The 21,946-nt window shown below is 39.5% G+C and overlaps 1 protein-coding gene across 4 annotated transcripts in view; it reads left to right on the forward strand.

The window, feature by feature from the left end:
• The first annotated feature begins 16,811 nt into the window (after positions 1-16,811).
• The window catches only part of hk2 (hexokinase 2), a 32,657-nt gene continuing 27,522 nt past the window's right edge, over positions 16,812-21,946 (forward strand). For all 4 annotated transcript variants that reach the window (XM_055161335.1, XM_055161336.1, XM_055161337.1 and 1 more), the window contains exons 1-2: positions 16,812-17,054; positions 19,936-20,098. In XM_055161335.1, the coding sequence (XP_055017310.1) occupies positions 19,981-20,098 (118 nt within the window). In that variant the 5' untranslated portion in view covers positions 16,812-17,054; positions 19,936-19,980. The remainder of the gene's footprint in view (positions 17,055-19,935; positions 20,099-21,946) is intronic.

Consider the following 21,946-nt stretch of genomic DNA (forward strand, 5'->3'; position numbering starts at 1 on the left):
ACTAATCAAGATGTGAGTGGTCTCTGGAAAAATTAATTACAGATTACTTCACTGGGAGACCTCGGTATGTCCGACTGGGGGACAGCACCTCTGAAGCTGTTGTCTGTCACACTGGAGCTTCACAGAGGACTGTACTGTCACCAGTTCTGTTTACCCTGTACACGTCAGACTTTAGATACAACTCAGAGTTGTGTCACATGCAGAAGTCCTCTGATGACACAGCCACTGTGGGGTGTATCAGGAACAGTGACAAAGGGGAGTACAGGCAGCCCATTGAGGGCTTTGTGGTGTGGTGCCACACTAACCACATTTAACTGAGCACTGCAAAGGTCAGAGAGGGTGTGGGACTTTAGGAGGAGCAGGCCACAGCTGCAACCTGTGACCACTGAGGGGGACACTGTGGAGGTTATAGAGAGTTATAAATATTTGAGCCTTCAGCTCAACCACAGACTGGACTGGTCGGAGAATACAGACATGCTCTACAGAAAGGGACAGAACAGGCTGTACTTTCTTAGAAGGCTGTCGTCCTGTAACATCCACCTGAAGCTCCTGTTAATATTCTTCCAGACAATTATCTCCAGTGTCCTCTTCAGTGCTGTTGTCTGCTGTGGAGGAAGCCTCAAGAGGAATGACACTTGTGAGGAAGGCAAGATCTGTAGTGGCAGCAGAGCTTGAGTCACTCAAATCTGTGGCTGAGAAGAGGGCCCTAAACAAGCTCGTGTCCATTCTGGATAACTCCCCGCAGCCCCTGCACAGCACCATCTCTGGACAGAAGAGAACCTTTGGGGACAGGCTGTTGTCCCTGTCCTGCTCCATGTACACACTCTGGAAGTCATTTGTACCACACCCCATATGGCTATTCAACACTTCACTTTAATTTGATAAATTGATATGAATTGATGTTATGTGTTATATTATGTATTTTGTTAAGTACTGCAGCACTGCCAGAAATATTAATTTCCTCTTGGATAATAAAGTATCTATCTTATCTATCTAATCTAATCTGGTATATCTCTGGTTATGGTGTATAGATCTCTTTGTGGAGCATACTGTCTGTTTGTGAGAATGGGTTTTAAGAAGGTGACTGAATCGTGTTTCCCACAGAGACCACGTGGGCTGCCTTTGTAAACATGTGAGGAAGCTATTAGGTCTCTGTCAAATCAATCCAAATGTAAAGATTACACAGGGGACAACAATTCCCTTGTGGCCCTATTAATGTTTGGTGAGAGGACAAGTGTTTTGCACTCATTGACTTTATGTTTGGTTCTAATAAATCATTATCTTTAGAATTGTGGTTGTAAACAACATGACATATGATTATATTATTCAACTGAGGTCCACCCTACACGGATAACAATAGCCCACAGCCGGTTTAAAAATCAGGACAGTCAGTTCTAAGACAGAAAAGACATATCTTAGCCTCTTCACTGTGAATAATCCAATTAGAGGAGGCAGTGGAGGGCAGTTGGATGACTTGGATGGACTAGCATTTGATCAAAATTGTTAGCTGTTGATTGCTGTTTGTAATTATAGTGCTACATCCTGAATTAAAAAGCTCTGATTGGCCATTGTTCAATGGTACCGCTATGAATATCAAGCCTTGTCTTTGTCAGTGGAGGAAAAACAGGTTTGTTCTATAATATGAGCTGATCTGGCTATCCTATCAGCTTCATGTCAGAGATTCTGCCTATGTAAATTTAACTTGGATGCAGATGGTGACATGCCCAATAGGGGCACATTCAAATTTAAGTCTGTTAAGTTTTTTTTTACCGAATCTTTCCCACTGTGAGAGATCTGACCTGATAAAGACTACCGGCAAGATGGAGAAGAGAACTATGAAGAGCTCATCTACAGAGACTGAACCCTGAAATAACAGATTTGATTGTTACCTTAAATGTTTGAAAGAAGATCAAGATGACAATCCCAGAAAGACACCACACTGGTATGAAATCCTGATCATAGACACAGTGCATCTCCACTGAAGCATACAACACCAGCCAATTAAATACAACAGTATATCAAGATATCACTGATGGCTAAATTATTTGACAAGCCATGCACCAAATGAAAGTAGTGTTGTTTCAGGCAGTGTCAGATATTTTGTGTGCTTCTTTTAAAACCATCCTGGTCTTTTTAGAACAAATTTTGATATTTCTGATACTCCTGGTGAAAAGTCCTAATGACTCATCATCGAAAACAAGAGTGACAACAAAACATATTTCAGGCCCTTCAAGATCAAGATTTGGAGAAGCACAATCCTTCTTCCCATGCAGCAGGAGGCGCAAGCAGAGAAACACAGAAAAATATCCAATCTAATTCACTTTCAAATGCAGTTGTCTGTTTTGAAAGCTATGTAAAGGCCAATCAAAGGCAGATCCAAGCCTTGGAGTCACTGCTACTAACAGGGTGCAAGTTAGTTTGTGGTCTGCTCCTTCTAACCCTCTCCACAGCCATCATTCATTGACACATATGACTCTAATATTACTTTTCCTGCATCTCATTTTAATTTGTAGGCCAATATCTCCAAACCCTGACTCTGACATCAGACTGTTGCCACCTCCTGCAACTGGTTCTGTAGCTCATTTCCCTGGTTTTGGAGATTTTGCAGGAGATCTACATCGCATAGTAGATCGGTACAACTCATCCACATAAAGGCTGTTGTATTTTAATAGAGAGAGAGAGAGAGAGAGAGAGAGAGAGAGAGAGAGAGAGTATATAATATAGAAGGAGCAATGCCATTATCAAATGTATGCAGGGAGAAAATAAATGGCTGTACAATCAATGTCTAGTATGCCATGAGCCCCAATCCCACGGTTTAGACGGACAAACAATTGGAAAATCACATGTCAGTTAGAAGACAGTAGCCTTGTGGACTTGCAATCAGAAAGAACAAGAGATAAGCAATGCCTGTTGCAATTGCTTCCAGGCATTGTATAGGGATGGGGATAATACTTTTATTTAAGAGAAATGCAGCAACAATAAATAAAAATAAAAATAAAAGTGTGTGCTTACAAAGAACAAGCTGATTGTTGATAAAAAAAAAAAAAAGTAAACCAATCAGACAGGTACTGCATATGGCACACTGCATATGCATTTTTTTATTTTTTTTTTTGCCTTAATGTATTAAAAAAGAGCATACATAAATTACATAAATTGTTTGCATTTCAGTTCACAGTTTTGACCTCCCCATTGTTGATGTACTTGCTGTCACTGTAGCACTGCTTTTTGGAACTACAGCTGCAGATAACAGAAATGTAATTTGCCAGCACTTTACAAACCCCTTGTTTGTTCAAGCTAAATGTAAACACATGAGAAAATGTGGCAATTTTGTGCCACAAGATCTTGTGAGACATCCTGTTCCATCCTGAGTTATGACCAATCAGGGTGAAAGTAGCTAGAGTGGAGCAGAGTGAGCTCACATTACTTTAGATGTTTTTTTTTAAACAACTGAAGAATTTTGAGCTGACAAAAAGTTTATGATCTGAAAGTAGGCAAAAAATCGCCACAAAGTGCAACCTTTTTTGAAATCTCTAGGTTCTCTATCAGCATGAGAAGTTTGCTTTTATATTGGGCTTACCTTATTTTTTCTCACTTTTGTCTCTAAATGCTCTTAAAGTGCTCTTTGTTGAGGTGGTTAAACGGGGATCCCATTCATCCCAATGTGAAATTATGGAAACGTCAAGTGGAAAAGTCAGTGAATTTATGTAAAATCTTCCATTTTTATGTGCACTAACAAGTCAACACTGCACTGACTTACTGGGAGCCTCTAAAGTAGCTATATAGTCCCTATTGAACTTGGTTGCTGTCAAGATCGGCAGGTCAAAAAAACTAAATAATATAACTCGAATGATGATGGCAGCAGGATGACTGGCCACTACACTCGCAACATGCAAGCAATACCCTATTCAGACTTCATAATAAAAGTGAGTGAGTCATTTTCTCACATTTTAAACAACACTCGGCTTTAGTTAAATGAAGTTGGCCACATTAAGTGTTCAAATTATAAGGTAAAAAAAAAAAAAACTCAAAGCATCAGTCAAAACAATTTGTCGTAAAAAAACAAGGACTTACGTCACCTTCTCTCCATAGGTCGCTGCTCAAGCCTTCAGTCTGACCATAAGTGATTGCATTCTTTAGGAAATCAGTCCCACTGCCATCATCCTGCCAAACAAAGAAAATAACACTAATCAACATTTTCAAACAAGTGGCCCTGGGTCCTTGGGCCAGTCGCAGAGGGCACTTGGAGTTTGATAGAGACCTGATGATGTGTGCACGTACAACATCTGTGTCTAATAGTACGGCAAAGGACCACATGTATTCACCATTGCTTTCAGTGTGTCCACTTTAGGCTTGCTGTCGGGCGCATTCAGGGAACTGTTCACGTCAGCAGTAAGAACTTGGTGTTCTGGATTCTGATCTGAAACTCGCCACAAAATGCAACCTTCTTTGAAAGCTGTAGGTGCCTTAGCAACACGAGCAATTTGCATTTACATTATCCACACCTTATTTTTTCCTCACTTTTGTCTGTAAATGCTCCTACACTGTGCTTTGTGGTGGTTAAATGGAGTTCCCATTAATTTCAATGGGAAATTTGGGGAAAGATTTGGTGAATCAATTATAAAGCTTATGTACAGACAAAACAAGGTCAGAAATGGGTGTCAAAGTTGGGTGGGGAGTCTTTGCCTCAAGTGGAGGAGTTCAAGTATCTCGGGGTCTTGTTCACGAGTGAGGGAAGGACGGAACGTGAGATTGACAGGCGGATCGGTGCAGCTTCGGCAGTGATGCGGTCGCTGTATCGGACCGTTGTGGTGAAGAGGGAGCTGAGTCAAAAGGCGAAGCTCTCGATTTACCGGTCAGTCTTCGTTCCTACTCTCACCTATGGTCATGAGCTCTGGGTAGTGACCGAAAGGACGAGATCGCGGATACAAGCGCTCGAAATGAGTTTCCTCCGCAGGGTGGCTGGGCGCTCCCTTAGAGATAGGGTGAGGAGCTCAGTCACACGGGAGGAGCTCGGAGTAGAGCCGCTGCTCCTCCACGTCGAGAGGAGCCAGTTGAGGTGGCTCGGGCATCTGTTCCGGATGCCTCCTGGGCGCCTCCCTCGGGAGGTGTTCCGGGCATGTCCCGCCGGGAGGAGGCCCCGGGGAAGACCCAGGACACGCTGGAGGGACTATGTCTCTCGGCTGGCCTGGGAACGCCTCGGGGTCCCCCCGGAGGAGCTGGAGGACGTGTCTGGGGTGAAGGAAGTCTGGGAGTCCCTGCTTAGGCTGCTCCCCCCGCGACCCGGCCCCGGATAAGCGGACGAAAATGGATGGATGGATGGAAGTTGGTATTTCTTAAAAATCAATGTGAAGATGAAATATTGTGGATTGCTACGCAAAGTCTGGGCCTTACATACGAGATATGCACTTTTCAGAAACATGGCTCAGAGATGACAAGAGCAGCAAGAAAGCCCTGGGGGGAGAGAGTTTAACGATGCCATGTTTGGTGGAAGTTTGAAACTGTAAATTTTTACTTTATTTTCTCAAAACAAACAACAACAACAACAAAACCCCAGACAATCTTATCTAATTATACTGTGTGCATTTGGTCACAAGCATGTAGGAAACATACATCACACATACATACATCTTTATAGGTGCTCCAAAACATGAGTTATTTCAGTTAAGTACATTTCTAAATGATTAGATGACAGGATAAGTCTGTGTGTTAAAATTGACTCACTTTGCATTGCCCTTTTATAATAAAATGGAGGCGTTAAAGGCATGCGTCCTGTCCTTTTAATGTGAAATATCCTGACCTTTTATGGTGAAATGGAGGCATTAAAGGGGCATGTCCTGTCCTGTTATGGTGAAATGGAGGTGTTAAAGGGGCGTGGTGTGAGATGGGATAATGTGCATAGGTTTCTGCTGCAGGTGTGATCTATGAAGAACAAAGTGTGTGAGGGAGTGCTGCTGAGGGTTTTGTAAATCACAATATTTTCCTACGTAAGTGAAATTTGCGTTTTGTTCGTACAAACTCTTTCAAGTAGATTTTGACGCACTCTTTTATAAATGAGGTCCCTGACCTGAAACTAACTGCAAACAGTTATTTTGTTAAAATTACATATGAGGGCGATACAACATAAGGGCAGCAAAATATATCTTTTCACAATAATCTTTTCCTCATTTTATCTTTTCACAATAAAGCACTTTATATAATGTTATATAAAGTGTGTTTTTAAAATTTTGTAATGGCCATGGGAAGTGTTATGTTAGTCCAGTCCTTCTCAAATAGAGAGGCGTGGTGCGATGCCAGGGGGGCACGTGTGACATGCTTTTATTAATTGCCATAATAGGATAATGTGTAATTGCACACCCACTACAGTAGTTACCAGTGACGCTCTCATTGTTAGAGTGTGCGCAGTGAGTATTAGCGGTACATCGCTGTGTTTTTTGTACAGAGCAAATGCACGAACAGCATACAGAGCAGGAGATATGAAGTGCAGAGAACAAACTGCATGTAAAGCGTATGTAGATCTCGGCTTCACTGTGACTACGGTGGGAAACGAGAAAAGGCCGCTGTGTTTACTGTGTCTAAAAATGTTGGCAACGGTGTCGCTTAAAAACATTACACCTCAATCACGCTGATAAGCCGCTTCAATTTTTTCAGCGAAAACATTCAAAATATTGCCAACAATCATCCCACTTGCTACATCAGTAAACCAGTAAGCACTGTTAGCATCATATAAGGTGGCGTATCAAATAACAGAGGAGCTGATACTGCTGCAGAATTAGACATGGTTTCTTTCATGCTGGATGAAGCAAGTGCCTCGAACTATAACACGAACATCACCATTAAAGGCGAGGAGGACACAGGAGTGGACTCCCTCATGACACAGGTGAGCGCAGCACGAAATATGGATGGACACATGCTGCGTGTGTCCCAGGAATCGCTTTGGAGACATGACTAAAACGTTTGCTCTCATATGTAGGCTACTGAAAACGAGGGTGTGATTTGTTCACGTTTGGTAGTGGTTCTGTGGAGTGGGGGGACGCGAAATGTTTTCTTCTTCCTACAAGGGGCGTGAGAAAAAATAAATGAGAAGCACGGAGTTAGTTGAACCTTGACAGTGCTTTAAATCCCGCAGATGAAACCGTTTTGCAGGGGTTTTAAGATGTGAATAAGCTTATAGCAAGAAATATGTAAACTTCACAAAGAAAGGCTCGGGCTACCCGTAGGTCGAACGCAGAACCATCTTTACTTAAAGGTTGTATGGAGGATTTTTTTTTTGTTTCAAATTGTCAATGATAGCATTATAGAGGTGCAGTAGCCTTGTAATTATGATGACCAAAAAAAAGAGAATAAAAATTCATCAACTCTGGACGTGGTGGGGCTAAACATTTGCCAGTAGATAACGACACTGCCTCGTTATCTGTTAGCTGATAGGCTGTCAATCAAACTCCCTACGTTTCTAGCGTAACTGACTTGCCTGCGCGCTGCCGTTACGTGGTTTGCGTACGCCTGTCACGCAGTCCACAGACGCAAGACGCACAGATGCTGTTTACTCCACAAACGCAACGGTTCTTAGCGGCTTTTTTTGACCTATATCTTCCTCGCAGTTTGCACAAAGTTTGTTGCAATGGCAGACAAGAATCCAGGAGCAGTTAGCCCCAAAAGAAAGTCCGTTTGTGAGGTCGCTGAAAGAAGAAGACAAGGGGAAAAGCAGCGAAGCCAAACTAAGGTGATTCTTGGAGATTCATTCCAGCGATGGCGCAACTGAAGCAGACGAAGGGTCTAAAGACTGACGCACTGGTCGCCAAATTACTCCTGGACAGGTCACTTCTGCTTATTATGAAAACGTACTTTATTTCCAAGAGCTAGACAAACGTTTTTCAGAACACAAAATGCGATATTCTATGTCTGAAAATTTAATTTTCAAGGCAAAGAAAGAGTCCGCTTGCTGCTGCGTGTTGTAGCTAGTTCATTCGCACGGAATCTCCGCGCACTCTTCTCTGCACCCTTTCCTGCTCCTCTCCCTGCTGCCCGTTCCACTCTTCTCCCTGCTCCTCACTTCTCCGGACACGGAATCTCCGCGCACCGCTCCCCTCTCCTCTCTCCTCTCCCTGTTCCCTGCTCCGCTCTTCTCCCTGCTCCTCACTTCTTGTCCGCGCACGAAATGTCCGCTCACCCCCTACCCCCGCTCCTCACTTCTCCACCTTTGCCTAACCAACACTGTAGTTAGTTGTTTACAAGTCATGTGCAGCGCACCAGCTGTAAACAAACCTGTTTCTGGCGTAAGGAGGAGGAGGGAGGAGGCGTTTCTACGTAGGGAGCTGTGTGTGTGTGTGGGTGGGGGGGGTTTCACGCATGCGCAACATTTGAAAAAGGACAAACAGTTGCTGGATTTCTCGTTCCTTGGAAAATCCTCTATACAACCTTTAAAAAATTGTTCAACCCTAAATATCCCAACAAACATAAGTCATGAAAATCTGTCAAATTAATTTATGAATAATATATTTTTTTAAATCATAGCATCTCAACAGGCTATTAAGCTACAACACAGATGGGGCCAGGTGCAGCTGTTGTAAAATTGAAACTTTGAAAGATATGATATATATGAAATATAAGAAAAAAGTCAAACCTTTATGTGGCCTAGTTGTTTGAGGAGCCCTTAGACAGGGGGGTTTATTATTATATCAAGTGAGATGTTCCTGAGACACACTGGGGTATTTTAAGCACTTTCATGTGCTCATATGTCAGAGTGATATATACACTCTATCCACTTTGACTTGTTAAAAAAAAGTGTCACATTGAGATCAATGGTTTCGGTATGTCAGGGACTTTATCGATCCATCATGAGAGGGCAGACATCCACCTCTTAAAAAGAGAGCAGGATCCAACTAGGAGACATGAAAAAGGCAGAAAGAAATTGTTCTGACCTTCAGGTTACAGATATTCAGATATGACAGTATGGGTCATTTCAAGAGCTCAAGATTTTGATTACAAGATTATATACAACTGTATCTTCAGGCCTATTTACCAAATCTTTTACATGCAGATAATTAGTTTTACAAATCAAAGTAGACTACCAGAACACTAACATCTACATTTCAGCATCAGTAGTTTGGGAAAGCCTATTGTGGTTACCGAAAACATTAAAATGTCAATTCAAATTGTGATCATATTAAACAGTGAAGAAGGTTTATTATGTATGACTATTGCACTGAGGTCCAAAATACATACGGGCAGTTGCGGGTAACTGTGTGGAACAATGATGGACATTGTGGCGCCACATAAAACAGATCAGTACAGTTCAGCTGATACCTCTCCACAGTTATTACACACTGTATGTCTATGGCGGTGCATAATCGCCATAGACATACAGTCACAATCACAAATGGAGTCTACCTTAGAAAAGTCCCAGAAAATACAATGACTTTATAGAAAAAAGTTCCCAAGGATTTCAAGTTTTGGGGGAAAAAAAAAAAAAGTTTATTTGGTCGAATACGTTTCGCAGCCCATCTTAGCTGCTTCTTCAGTTCTGTTTAAAGTGCTGGTGAATACTCTTTATAACTGCCTGAAAGGAGGAGCTAACTATAGTGAAACTACTTTGAAACTAACACCCTACTTGTTTACAGTTGCTGTTAGTTAGTTAGGCCTATTGAGCTGCATGAGTGTGGGTATTATTAGCATAATCATTCAGAGCCATAATGGGAGCTTTCACACCTCTGCACTGAAAAAACGGTCCGAGAGGGGTTGCTCAAATTGCAAAAACAAATTTGACAACAATAACATCACTTTTTTACGTTTCTCTGTCAAGCATGTTTAAATCTTACAAACATCGCTTGATTGTGGCCGATGTGAGACCTGCATGTTTTAATCAGGTTGAGGAAACATGACTTTATTATAATTTCTGGTGAGGCTCCTCCCTCTGGAATTCTCCTCCCCAAAACTTTTGGAGGGAAAATTCAAATGTAACAGGACACAGGACAGATACAGGAGCAGAGGACACACAGTGTGGAGCAGGAGGATTATGAGAGCTGATCTGGAGGTAAGACTTTTCAAAGATTTTATGTTCTTCTCCGGCCTAGAATGTCGTCATTGTTAAAACATGTTTGTGGTGTTTTATTTGAAATTAGAGTTAATGTAAGGACAGCTTGAAACAAATTGTTTTTGACTGTCCATCTACAAGAGTGTGACACTTGTACTAAGATTTGAATGTGTTGCTTCCAAAGTCGTCTACAAAGAGTGATCTCCAGAGCTCTGCTGGAGCTGTGGGGAAGTTCATGAATGTTATAGTTGATGTTTCAGAAAAAAGAAAGATGTTTGAGAACCAACAAAACACAGACCACAGATGAACAAAGTAAGTAAACCAAATAAAATTATTTTAACATTTTTCAAAATGAACTTCCTATTGAAACTGTTATCGTACTTGTACAAGGTGATGTGGCACTAGGAGACTTTATACCAGATGCCCTACCTGTTACTGTGTTTAGAGGAAGAAAAGCAGCACATGGTGAGTTTTATTTCTGCAGATACAGTTCTAATGTTCTTGTGATTCTGTTCTGCTCCATTATTGTAAGTAATAAGTGCTATAAGTGTATTTAAACATGTACAACAGAGTAGATCATCAGAATGTGATCATCATGTGTTATTCGTGTGTCCACAGGCAGAGACCAGAGCGTCTTCACTGGAATAAATCTTCACACTGTCCAGCTCCAAACTGTGTATCTCTGTCCCTGTGCTCTCTTTGTGTTTGATTCTGTTTAAGACAATACAGAACTGTGGAAAACTAAAGACTGTTTTTGTATTCTTTTACAGAATTAGATCAATTAAATTACATTATACATACTTATACATTTCATGATAAGGTACCATAAGATAAATATGCATATTCAGCATGATTTGTTCAAATTTCATCAACATGAAAAAGTGATGTTCATGTTCCGAGAAAAATATGTGTAGAGGGGTTCGAAAAAAGTTTCAAAGCCTAAACATAATTTTATTGCGTGCAACCGCTGTCCATAACTTTTTTACGCAAATCCAGCAACCTTTTTTTTTCAGTGTGGGCCTGACCTGGCTGCCCCTATTGTTCTTTTGATTGTTTTGATTTAGATTTGAGGATGGAGTTGTAAATAGGAGACAGATGATGTCTGAGTCCTCTGTTTTTGTTTAAAGAATGATTCTCTTTCTTAACAAAAATAGCTTCTTTAACTCCCCCCTCAAACAAATTCTCTAGCTAAGATCTGTCCCTCACTGTCTTCAAAGGAGTGGCCCATGGCTTTTAGGTGGAGTTGTACAGCCGACTGAGGTCCACTGTTGCTCTCTCGTCTGTGTTGGTACATCCTCTTGTGAAGTGGCTGTTTTGTTTCTCCAATGTTTCTCCACCCATTATGGCCTTGAGTGGTCATACTAATAAGACACCACACTCGTGCAGCTCAATAGGCCTAACTAACAAACAGAAACTGTAAACAAGTAGGTGTGCTAGTTTCAGAATAGTTTCAGTGTAGTTACCTCCTCCCTTCATGCAGTTATAAAAAGTATTCCCCAGTATTTTAATCAGAACTGAAGAAGCAACTTGGATGAACTGTGAAATGCATTCGGCCAAATAAACTTTTGTCCAGTTGACTAATTGTATTTCTCCTTTTGCCCGTCCATTGATTTGATAACCTTTTACATTTCATGTGTAACTTTTGTTAAATTCAGGTGAGAGAAAAGTATAAACATCTTTCCTGTCGACAGATGCACAAAGGTCTTCCGTCTCCCTCCTCCCTCTCTTTTTCAAAAACAAAAGAGACAGTATTTGCACTAAACAGGCTGAAGTAGGTAAGTGTAAGTCTGAAGTAAGTGTCATGTTTGTTTTGGTTCACTTGGGTATTTTTCCTTGGCTTCCACCCAACCATGTTTCCCCATGTGATGTAAGTTGACCATGAGCAGATTGGGGTTCAGCGAGTAAGGTTAAAGACATGAAGATGTGGTGCATAGTTTACTTCTTGCTTTCAACTAAATACCTGGCATAATTAATCAAGATCTGGTAGCAGCAGGAGGACACCATTGGATCTTTTATATATATATATATATATATATATATATATATATATATATATATATATATATATATATATATATATATATATATATATATATATATATATATATATATATATATATATATATATATATATATATATATATATATATATATATATATATATATATATATATATATATGTATATGTGTGTGTGTTTTTCAAGCCTGGCTACCAAATGTCAAGCAGTGATTCTTGAGAGTCAGGACAAATCACAGCTCCTCTCTAAAATACAAGCAATATGTAGAGAAATATTTTCATTATTCATTATAATGGACATACTTACAAAGTTAAATTTAAGGGAGATCTGTATCTTTATTTGGAAATATTGTTGACATTTTTGAAAAATTTTGACGCAAATGTAAATGAAAATTTTCTATGCATTGTTATATTTTGTGTCCGTTCAGAGAGTTCATCTGCTTAGAAAAACATTTTAAAACTACTAAACTTTCTATTTTAAATAAAATTGAATTTAATGAATTATAAGGCTTTCAAAATTTAAAAAGTGCCTACGGTAGAACTGTGAAAATATTTTTCTTCCGAATTCAGCTTGTTAAAGTAGTGTCCCAACTTTTTGTCAACTCCTGTTGAAAAAACTAATTAAATCAGGCAGTAATGTAATTATCTATCTCTGAGGATCTTGTTTGTTACCCTTACTCTACTAAACACAACACTGCCACACAGAGCCTGGTCGCTTTTACACTTTGTCACATTTAACACAGACAATAATGACATTTCTGCTGTCATAGTTGGAAAGTGTCAACTCCGTCAGTCCATTATGATCCATTTATTTAAACAGAACTGGAGTGAGTCTAAGCCTTGAGTGAGATAATAAAGGCAGCTAACACATTAAACAAAAAGAAACTAACTGCAGAGCACCCTACCTGTTTAATGTGGGAAAAACATGCACTTTTTTCAACTCCGTCAATTCTCTTGTCAATTCATGTCTGACAGAGTTGACAGGTCGCTGACACCTAAAAAAAGTTGACAAATCCACCTGTAGTCCCTGAATGTGCTAATTAAATATTATTTGTGAACTTAGAAATGGGTTAAAGTGCAATTTTATGTTTTACATTTCATATAATATATGATTATTTCAGACCTGGAATTGTCAATCTCTACTGAACCAAAGGTAAAACATAGCTGTTAAGTTGAAAACTAACATAACAAAGTGGAAGAGAGCATTTTGAGCCTTCCATCTTAATAATGCAGGATTACTCAAACATGTGTGAATGAAACAAAACATAACTCCAGGTAAATGTCTGATAAGGTAATAACATTATAACATTGCTTAAAACTCATTATTTCTTTATAATTTAGGACTTGTAAATGGGAATAATATCAGTCTAACTTAAGATACTTCCAAGTCCAAATGAATTCTGTTATCATTCACTTTAGTCTAATAGCATTTTGGTCATTTTATCCTGCTCCAGTGCTTTGTATAAAGTAATATTCTAATATAAAACTGCACAAAAATAGTTTCTAATAGAAGTTTGGTCACATGGGTACGTGCTTTTATTTTAGTCTTCTATAGTAATTTTTGGCAAAAAGTTATTAGGGCTTTCGAAATCCCTTACCCATTTTTATTATTGATATGCTTTATTTAGCCTATGTACACGTAAATCATTAGGGATATCAGTAATAGAAATGACAAGTGAAGAAAATAGTGCATTTACTTTTTTATTATTCACACAGTTTTAAGTAAGCAGCTGCTAATAAAATATGAGGTGATAAATTGATAAGCTAAGGCTGAAGTACAGGCTATCATTCACATTCAGAGCTGTAAGACATTTATTTCACCTATCTGAACCTAAATTTAAACTCCATGACCTGCTCCCATGCCATGGGTGCTTAATGTTTTTTGTCCACAAAAGGGAGGGAGTTCCTCATGAAATAAGCATACAATGCAGATTTAGACCCCATGATATGAGCACTACAGCACTCAGAGATCCTTGACTGTCATGACCAGGAGTGCCTTGAGTAGGCTACTCATAGAGAATGAGTCCTGAGTTACTGAGGCCAGACTAAAGGAAATCACACACAAGGAAAATGTGCCAACTAAAGCCACAGAGAAAAGCTGTACTTTATAACAGGCCTAATACTTAAGGTTATCCTAGGCTGTATGTGTCATAAAGTACTAAAGGTTATTTATTCAGGAAGAAATAACTGAAGAACGCATAGACAGTGTTGAGAAGGTTACTTTTAAAATGTATTCCCCTACAGATTACAGATTACATACCCAAAAATGTAGTTTGTAACGGAATCCATTAAATTACTTAAGGTGAGTAACGTAATCTGAATACTTTAGATTACTTGATTTGTTGTAGAGAAGCAAAGACTAGGATATCGTAACATGAGATGTTTTGTCTGCTAAAAGACAATAAAAAGCCCAGACTTTACTTAACCAGATTAAAAAGTATTACTGATTGAAGAGGAGGAGACACGGTCCGCACAGTATGGTTTAGTCCTGTTAAATCCTGTTTTAGTCCTGCTTTAGTTTTGGTTTAGTCCTGGCTTAGTCCTGGTTTAGAAAAAAGCGATATAGCCCAAAATGTGAAAACAGGAAAATACCGCCATGTAATCCATTTATTTCAACCAAGTAACTGTAATCCAATTACCTCTCACTGAAACAGTAACTGTAACTGAATACAGTTAATCATAATTTGTACTCTGATTACGTAACTCCAGTACATGTAATCCGTTACTCCCCAACACTGCGCATAGACAATATCCGAGCCTATAAACCATGTGTAAAACCTGCTTGTTTCTGTGGAGATGTTATTGCTTTGCCAGAGTGTTTCACAATAAACACACCACAGTGGTTTGATAGCACATGTTCTCGTACTAATACCCTGAGAAACACTTACTGTAAGCGGACTTGCCTCACCACAGCCTTTAGCCGTGTGGCTAAAGGCTACACTATATTGACATAGTCTATTGAAAGCCTGCTATTCCTAGGCATACCATTACTACTACTTCTACTACTTAAAATAATAATAACATCCAAATCGTATTAATCATCTTGGCTACATTTGGGTCCTATATTACACAAAATGAACTCTTGTTATAGTGTTATTCCCACCTCAAAAACATACCTGGAGTTTTGTTTCATTCACACATGTTTGAGTAGCCCTTTATTATTAGTCTGTCTACATCTCTACAATACTTTGTTCCACCTTTTACCTTTTGTTCCATAGAGGTGGGGGGTTTTATGGCTGAAATTATTCATATAATTCTAGTGAAGATGTATGGAGTTTAAATACATAGTGGAGATTTGCCACATGACATCACAAGGTGGAGAGGGTTGAGAAAAGAACACAATCTAAATATGCAGGGTTTATGTATTAAAAGTGTGAATGAAACAAAAAGTAAGTAAGTAAGTCAGTCAGTAAGTAAGTAAGTAAGTAAGTAAAGTTTATTTATATAGCACAGACATAGGTCACAAAGTGCTTCACATACAAAAAATAAAAACAGCATAAGATACAGTCATAATAAAATCAGTCATAGCAGCTCTAAACCTGAGGGGGTGGGAAGGCTTGCTCAAACATTTTTAGTTGCTTTTTAATAGCATCTACACTATCTAGAGAGTGTAGGTAAGGCGGCAGTTCATTCCAGAGTTTAGGGGAGAAGACTTGAAAGAATCTGTCGCCTTGTGTTTTAAAACTTGTTCGAGGAACCATTAGCAGGTTTTGGCTGGTAGACCTCAGGCTAGACAGAGGTGTATGGCTTTATCAGATCTGTAATGTAAGCAGGAGCTTGGCCATGTAGGGCCCTAAAGGTCAGCACTAAGATCTTAAAGTGGACACGAAAAAGAACAGGGAGCCAATGTAAGGATTTTAAGACCAGAGTGACATGCGCTCTCCTATTGGTGCAGGTCAGAAGCCTTGTGGCAGAGTTTTGGACCATCTGCAGCCAGGTAAGTTCCTTCTTGCTCAGACAGGTAAACAGGTTAGTCTCATTTTGGCCCAAAACTACCTTAAAATGACGACCAATGCTCTAATATGGATGTCTGGGGTGGTCTGAGGTTGTTTGGAGACATTTGAAGCATGTTTTAAGTATTCTCAAAATTTGGTCAAATTTTAGCCGAAATGACAGGGCCGGACCTGACGAAAATTTTTTATTTTTGGCCATGTCAAGTTTTGGCCCCAAACTACCTAGTGAAGGTGTGTGAAGTTTAAATACACAGCGGAGCATTACCACATGACACAAGGTGGAGAGGGGTTGAGAAAAGAACATAGCCTACATAGGTAGGGTTTATGTATTAAAAGTGTGAATGAAACAACTACTCTAGGTATGTTTGTGATAAAGAAACAACGAATAAGTGATAAAAAGCTGATTAAACACTAAGTAAGTAAGTAAGTAGGTAGGTAAGTAAGTAAGGTAAGGTAAGTAAGTAAAGTTTATTTATATAGCTCTTTTCACCGACATAGGTCACAAGGTGCTTCACATTGAAAAAATAAAAACTGCATAAGATACATTCATAATTAAAACAGTCACAGCCGCTCTAAACCTGAGGGGGCGTAATATAGTGTCTTGCTCAGACAGATAAACAGACTTTTACTCTAGTCTAGCCTCAATGACACAAATGCACGGATTACCATCTCTAACTCAGCTTTAGAAATCATCGTGCGAAGTTTAGATGTGTGTCGCAGTACACGCATGTCTGACACAAACTGGGCTGTGGAGCGTACCTTTGGCGGCCAATCAGCGTCAAGAACCACTATGACGTCACGTATTGACTAACTCCAGGAAGCTGCTGTAACTTCCAACTGTACATTACTCCGCCTTTTTGGGAACACTTTCGCATTAGTTTTAGTTCAAAGGGTGATTAGCGATTAAAAGTTTTAATGTTCACACTTTTCGTGGGTAGTAGTTAAAATCGTAAACAGAAACAAAATTTGCGATTAAAAATGACATCCCCTCCTGTTGCGTCCTGTCTCTTGGCTAACTATTCCATTGAAGCTCCACGATGTGCAAGTTCATAAAGTGAGTATCATTTACTGTGTTTTTGAAGTTATAACCTACATTAACGACTTTGAACTCTTAACACTTTTTAGTTTTAAACTTATCTAGCGTTATACAGGGCAAAGCGGACAACCTTCAGAGCTAGCATGGTGGTAATGTCACGTTTTTATACAAACATTAGTAACCCAAATAGACGGGATAGTTTCAAGCGAATGGAGCGATTCTTTTTAATGCGGATTTACTAAATACAGTGACACGGATTAAAACCACTGATCTGTTTGAGTCTATGCCAAAAGAGCTGTCATAACAATAGGCAGTCTACTCTCTCTATAAGAATATTAAATAGCCTAATGTCAGCTAATTAAACCATATTATTTGTTAGAGATCGGATCCACAAACTTCTACTATATTAAACTCATGGTTCAAGAGCCATTTCACTTGGAAAAGTCATCTTAGCTTGTTTCTGCTGACAGAGAAGACGCTGAGCTTTGGACCAGTTTTTGTTTCATGTGGATAGGTCCAGTAATAACAGAGTTATTAACCAGGATAAAACTTGCGCATTTGGTAGTTCTTTTGTGAAATTAATTTTGGTTAAATGTTCTACTTTATAGGATCAATGCAGTTTTGTTGGCATAATTAGATGATAATGTGCCTCTTCCCATCATTTACTGTGAGGGTTTAATTGAATACTTTGGGAGATGTTTCTAAATCGCTTGTTTGCTCTCCTAATTCCCTCACATACTCTTGTTAAGAATACACAATATTATATTATTGTGCAATTTCCCACTCAAGGCTTTAGTTTTAATTGATGTGGTCCACCTGAAGTGTACTTCACTGAGTCCTCTCATGGAGCAGATACAGTATGCATGTCTGCAAATCTGGTTTGGAGTTCATATATCCACAAACAAGAGTTCACTGTAATTGGATGTGTGAATACACCCTTAAACCTTAGTGTCTGTGGCAAAATGTGCTACTTGAGAAAGTCATGTGCTTTTTATTACTTGCTTTTTATTACTTTTTTATTCACTTGCCATTTTCTCTATGAAATAAAGCATGACAGGTTTCACTGACTTTTATTGTAAACTTTAATACATTTGAATAAGTAATGTGTTACTCTGATCAGATGACTATTTTAATAAGATATAATAAAAAAAATTGAATAATTAGATTATAGTTAGTAGTAATTATATTTAACTTATTCCAATTTTAATTTGCTCTGTAACAGGGAGAAAATAAACAAGTACCATATTAGTTGTGTGTCATATTTTTGCAGACTGTAGAACTGTGAGCCTCTGCTGCAGGACACGTGTTGTTTAATTATTTAACTACTTATAGCTTTACTTTTTTAGCATTGGTTCTTGAAAATGAATATAACATTGAACATACGTAGTAAAATACTGCGTTTATAACATGTTTATCTAGTTTGTTTTTTGAAAAAATAAGCTCCCACCCACCTTTCAATTTATGTCTTCACTTGCAACCCAACTGTCTGCTCCTTTTGTTGTGTGGTTCACATCTTTAGTAACTGTTTCTGTCATTGCACAGCTGGTAGGAGCTTATTTAAAACCAATCATTGAGTAAAGGCACTAAGAGGAAAGTGCCTTTGGACAGGCTGTATTCTCTTTCTGCGCCTCTCAAACCTGGAACACCATCTCAGTTTCTATACATGAGCTGCTACACTCAACTCCTTCTCTGCTCAACTTAAATCATGGCTATTGGACAATCAGATCTGTCCACACAACTGAACTTAAACAGCACCTTTTGCACATGAGCCAGGGACTGCAATCATATTTGTATATGGCTCTGTAACCAGATGTTATTGCTGCGCATGGGTAAGTAATGAGAATATGTACCAACCTGTACATTTTAATACTAATATTGTATGAGTGTAGCAGTTCATCTACATCGGAAATGTCATTAATTCACTACATTATAAGTTCATGTCTTTCACAAATACCTTTTTAATGTGAACACTTATGTTGAAAAGAATCTTGCACTGTAGTCTTCAACACTGATTTAATTCAACCTGGAGAGACTCACACATACACAAAGAAAAAGTATTGACAAACTTTATTGAATGAATTATCGTTGGCGGTCAGACCCTGGCCGAGGACATTGCGATGAAGGGTGTGGGCGATTAAATGATGTTTAGAAAATATCTTCCCCCTGGGGCCTGAGCACTGGAGGTGGTAGAGGTGAGACCGAGGAGAGTGAAGGGGACGTATAATCTGCAGGGGTAATGTGGCAGCATACTATATGAAAACAATTATTTTCATAACAAACCATACCTGGCGCAACGGAGCTAGAGCTGCTCAATTATGGCAAAAATAATTTGACCCATAATTGAAATCACAATTGTTACTTTACACTGCCAACACAACCTGTGGAGGATGTATTGAGCTATTTTAATTTATTAGTAGTGATGTTTTGTGTTTTGTCACTTTATTATAGGGAAATATGTATTCTTTATACAACAGCAAATAGAAATTTATACTCTTGCATTTAAGGAGTGTCAAGCTGTCTCTGCCTAGTTGCAAACATCTAAAAAATATCCTCACATCATCACGGGACCTGTGGAAATGATCTTACCACCACTGTGAGGGTCCCACCCCATGTTGAGAAACACTGCACTAGACAATTTATGCAGCATACAAATTACGTTTACCTGCTATCATTGAGTATGCACTCAAATGGCTGTATGAGCACTGCAGTAACCAGGTCAAATTATTATTGCTCATACATTGAACACTCATTTACATATTAAAATTGCACTACAAATAAGTTTTGAATAGTATATCATGTGCAACATGCCCACAAATTGCACATTGCACATTTTTCAGTTTGCAAACTTTTGATGGTGCACTCTGAATACATTGTAGTGGATATGTTTTTGCTATTTCAGGTGGATGAGTACCTGCAAGACCTCCAGCTTTCCGATGAGACGCTAATGGATTTGTCGATGCGTTTTCGTCGAGAGATGGACAAAGGCCTGTGTCGAGATACCAACCCCACAGCGGCTGTCAAGATGCTGCCCACGTTCGTTTGCTCCACACCCGATGGAACAGGTAATTAACCTTTCATGCTGAAAAATACTGCCTGCAAATTATAGTGAAACTGAATTAGTCAGCTCCTTTTTCCCCACATGGCCAGTGCTTGTAGACAGTCAGAGCAATAGAGACTCATGCAGGCCATTTGAACATATTTTCTAAGCGTGTTTAGTTTAGTGTTTAGTAGGGATGGGCATGATTAGTCGATTAATCGATAATTGATCATTAAGAATTTCATCGATTACGTTCATTTTCATCGACAAACCTAATGCAGGTTGCTATGCGTAGCGTGACCAAACGGGGTTCCGTACATGTAGCTCTCTGCACTCAGAAGGAGCGAGCAAACACAAACAGTCTGCAACGTGCCGAAGCACAAATGCGTATTTAACGACGACTTGTACAAAAAATTCCACGCTTTCCGTTCCGGTCGGGACAAGTGTGAGGCCGTGTGCACAGTGTACAAAGCAGGCAGATATGTTTCGGTGTCCAGTGGAAAAAAGCTCACCAGGACACCGAAAACATGAAAAAGCTTTGCCAGGTGAGAGTAGCACAATGTCGATGACGAGGCCCCACCTCCCACCCCCCGTATGGTGTCCCGGTTTTGACAAACGCAAATATGGTCACACTAACCTGTATTCCACTGAGTCGTGTCCTTCAATCCGACAGAAGTTGACCGCATCAGTGCACAAGAGCTGCTTTTTTTCCTTCGCTTAGTTTATGCAAATTAGCCATGCAGTTTAAGTTTCGTTTCTGTGAGAGTTGCGCAAAGCTTATAATCTCGAATGGGCTGATGTGGCTCTAGAGTGGTTACGGTTTATATGTCGTAAAGTTGAATTTATTTATGCAGATTAGTAGTGCAGATATAATAATGATGTTAAATTTTGATATAAAAAAAACGTTAATGATTAATCGATAATCGATTGTTAATTCTCCCGACAATCGATTAAGAAAATTTAATCGAATGTCCATCCCTAGTGTTTAGTATTGCAGAACGTGCAGATGAGCTGTCACCTTACAAGTTTGAATTTGTATGTATTTTTAGGATTTACATATTCATAATCAGTTTTAAAAACAATCAAATTTGTTTTTAAAACTGAACTGTTGCATAAAAGGTGGAGCTTCTCTTTATGCTCTCTAACAAAAGGCAGCTGGGGAGAGGAGGAGTGTAAACATGGTAAATTGAACTGACAGTGACACGCTGGATTCCAACCTTCTGAACATTAATAGACTAATCAGGCAACACATTCATAGATAGGATTACTATTTGCAAAAAAATCTAAAATGAGATAGAAAATGGAAATTAAACTAACACCACATATCTTTTTGGTGGCGGCATGTACATTACATTGAAGCAGAAAATTCAATTGATACAATTAATATGACTGAATTATTGGTCCACCATTACACTCCTCAATTTATATAATCCATCCATCCATTTTCTTGAGTTTATCCAGGGCCGGGTCACGGGGGCAGCAGTCTGAGCAGGGACTTAGACTTCCTTCACCCCGGACACTTCCTCCAGGGGGGCCCCAAAGCTTAAGGCCAGCCGAGAGACATAGTCCCTCGAGCGTGCCTTGGGTCTTCCCCGGGGCCTCCTTCCGGTAGGACATGCCCAGAACACCTATTGCCCAGGGAGGTGCCCAGGAGCCATCCAGAACAGATGCCTGAGCCATCTCATCTGGCTCCTCTTGACATGGAGGAGCAGTGGCTCTACTCCAAGCTCTTCCCGTGTGACTGAGCTCCTCACGCTATCTTTAAGGGAGCGCCCAGCCACTCTGCGGAGGAAACTCATTTCGGATGATGGCACAGATTGGCAGCCTCGCTTCCGTCAGTCTGGCCCAGAACAACTGTGGCTACAGTAGTAGT

This window comes from Boleophthalmus pectinirostris, unplaced genomic scaffold, assembly GCF_026225935.1.
Source record: "Boleophthalmus pectinirostris isolate CB_2022bp ecotype Guang Dong unplaced genomic scaffold, ASM2622593v1 HiC_scaffold_4, whole genome shotgun sequence".
Classification (NCBI taxonomy): domain Eukaryota; kingdom Metazoa; phylum Chordata; class Actinopteri; order Gobiiformes; family Gobiidae; genus Boleophthalmus; species Boleophthalmus pectinirostris.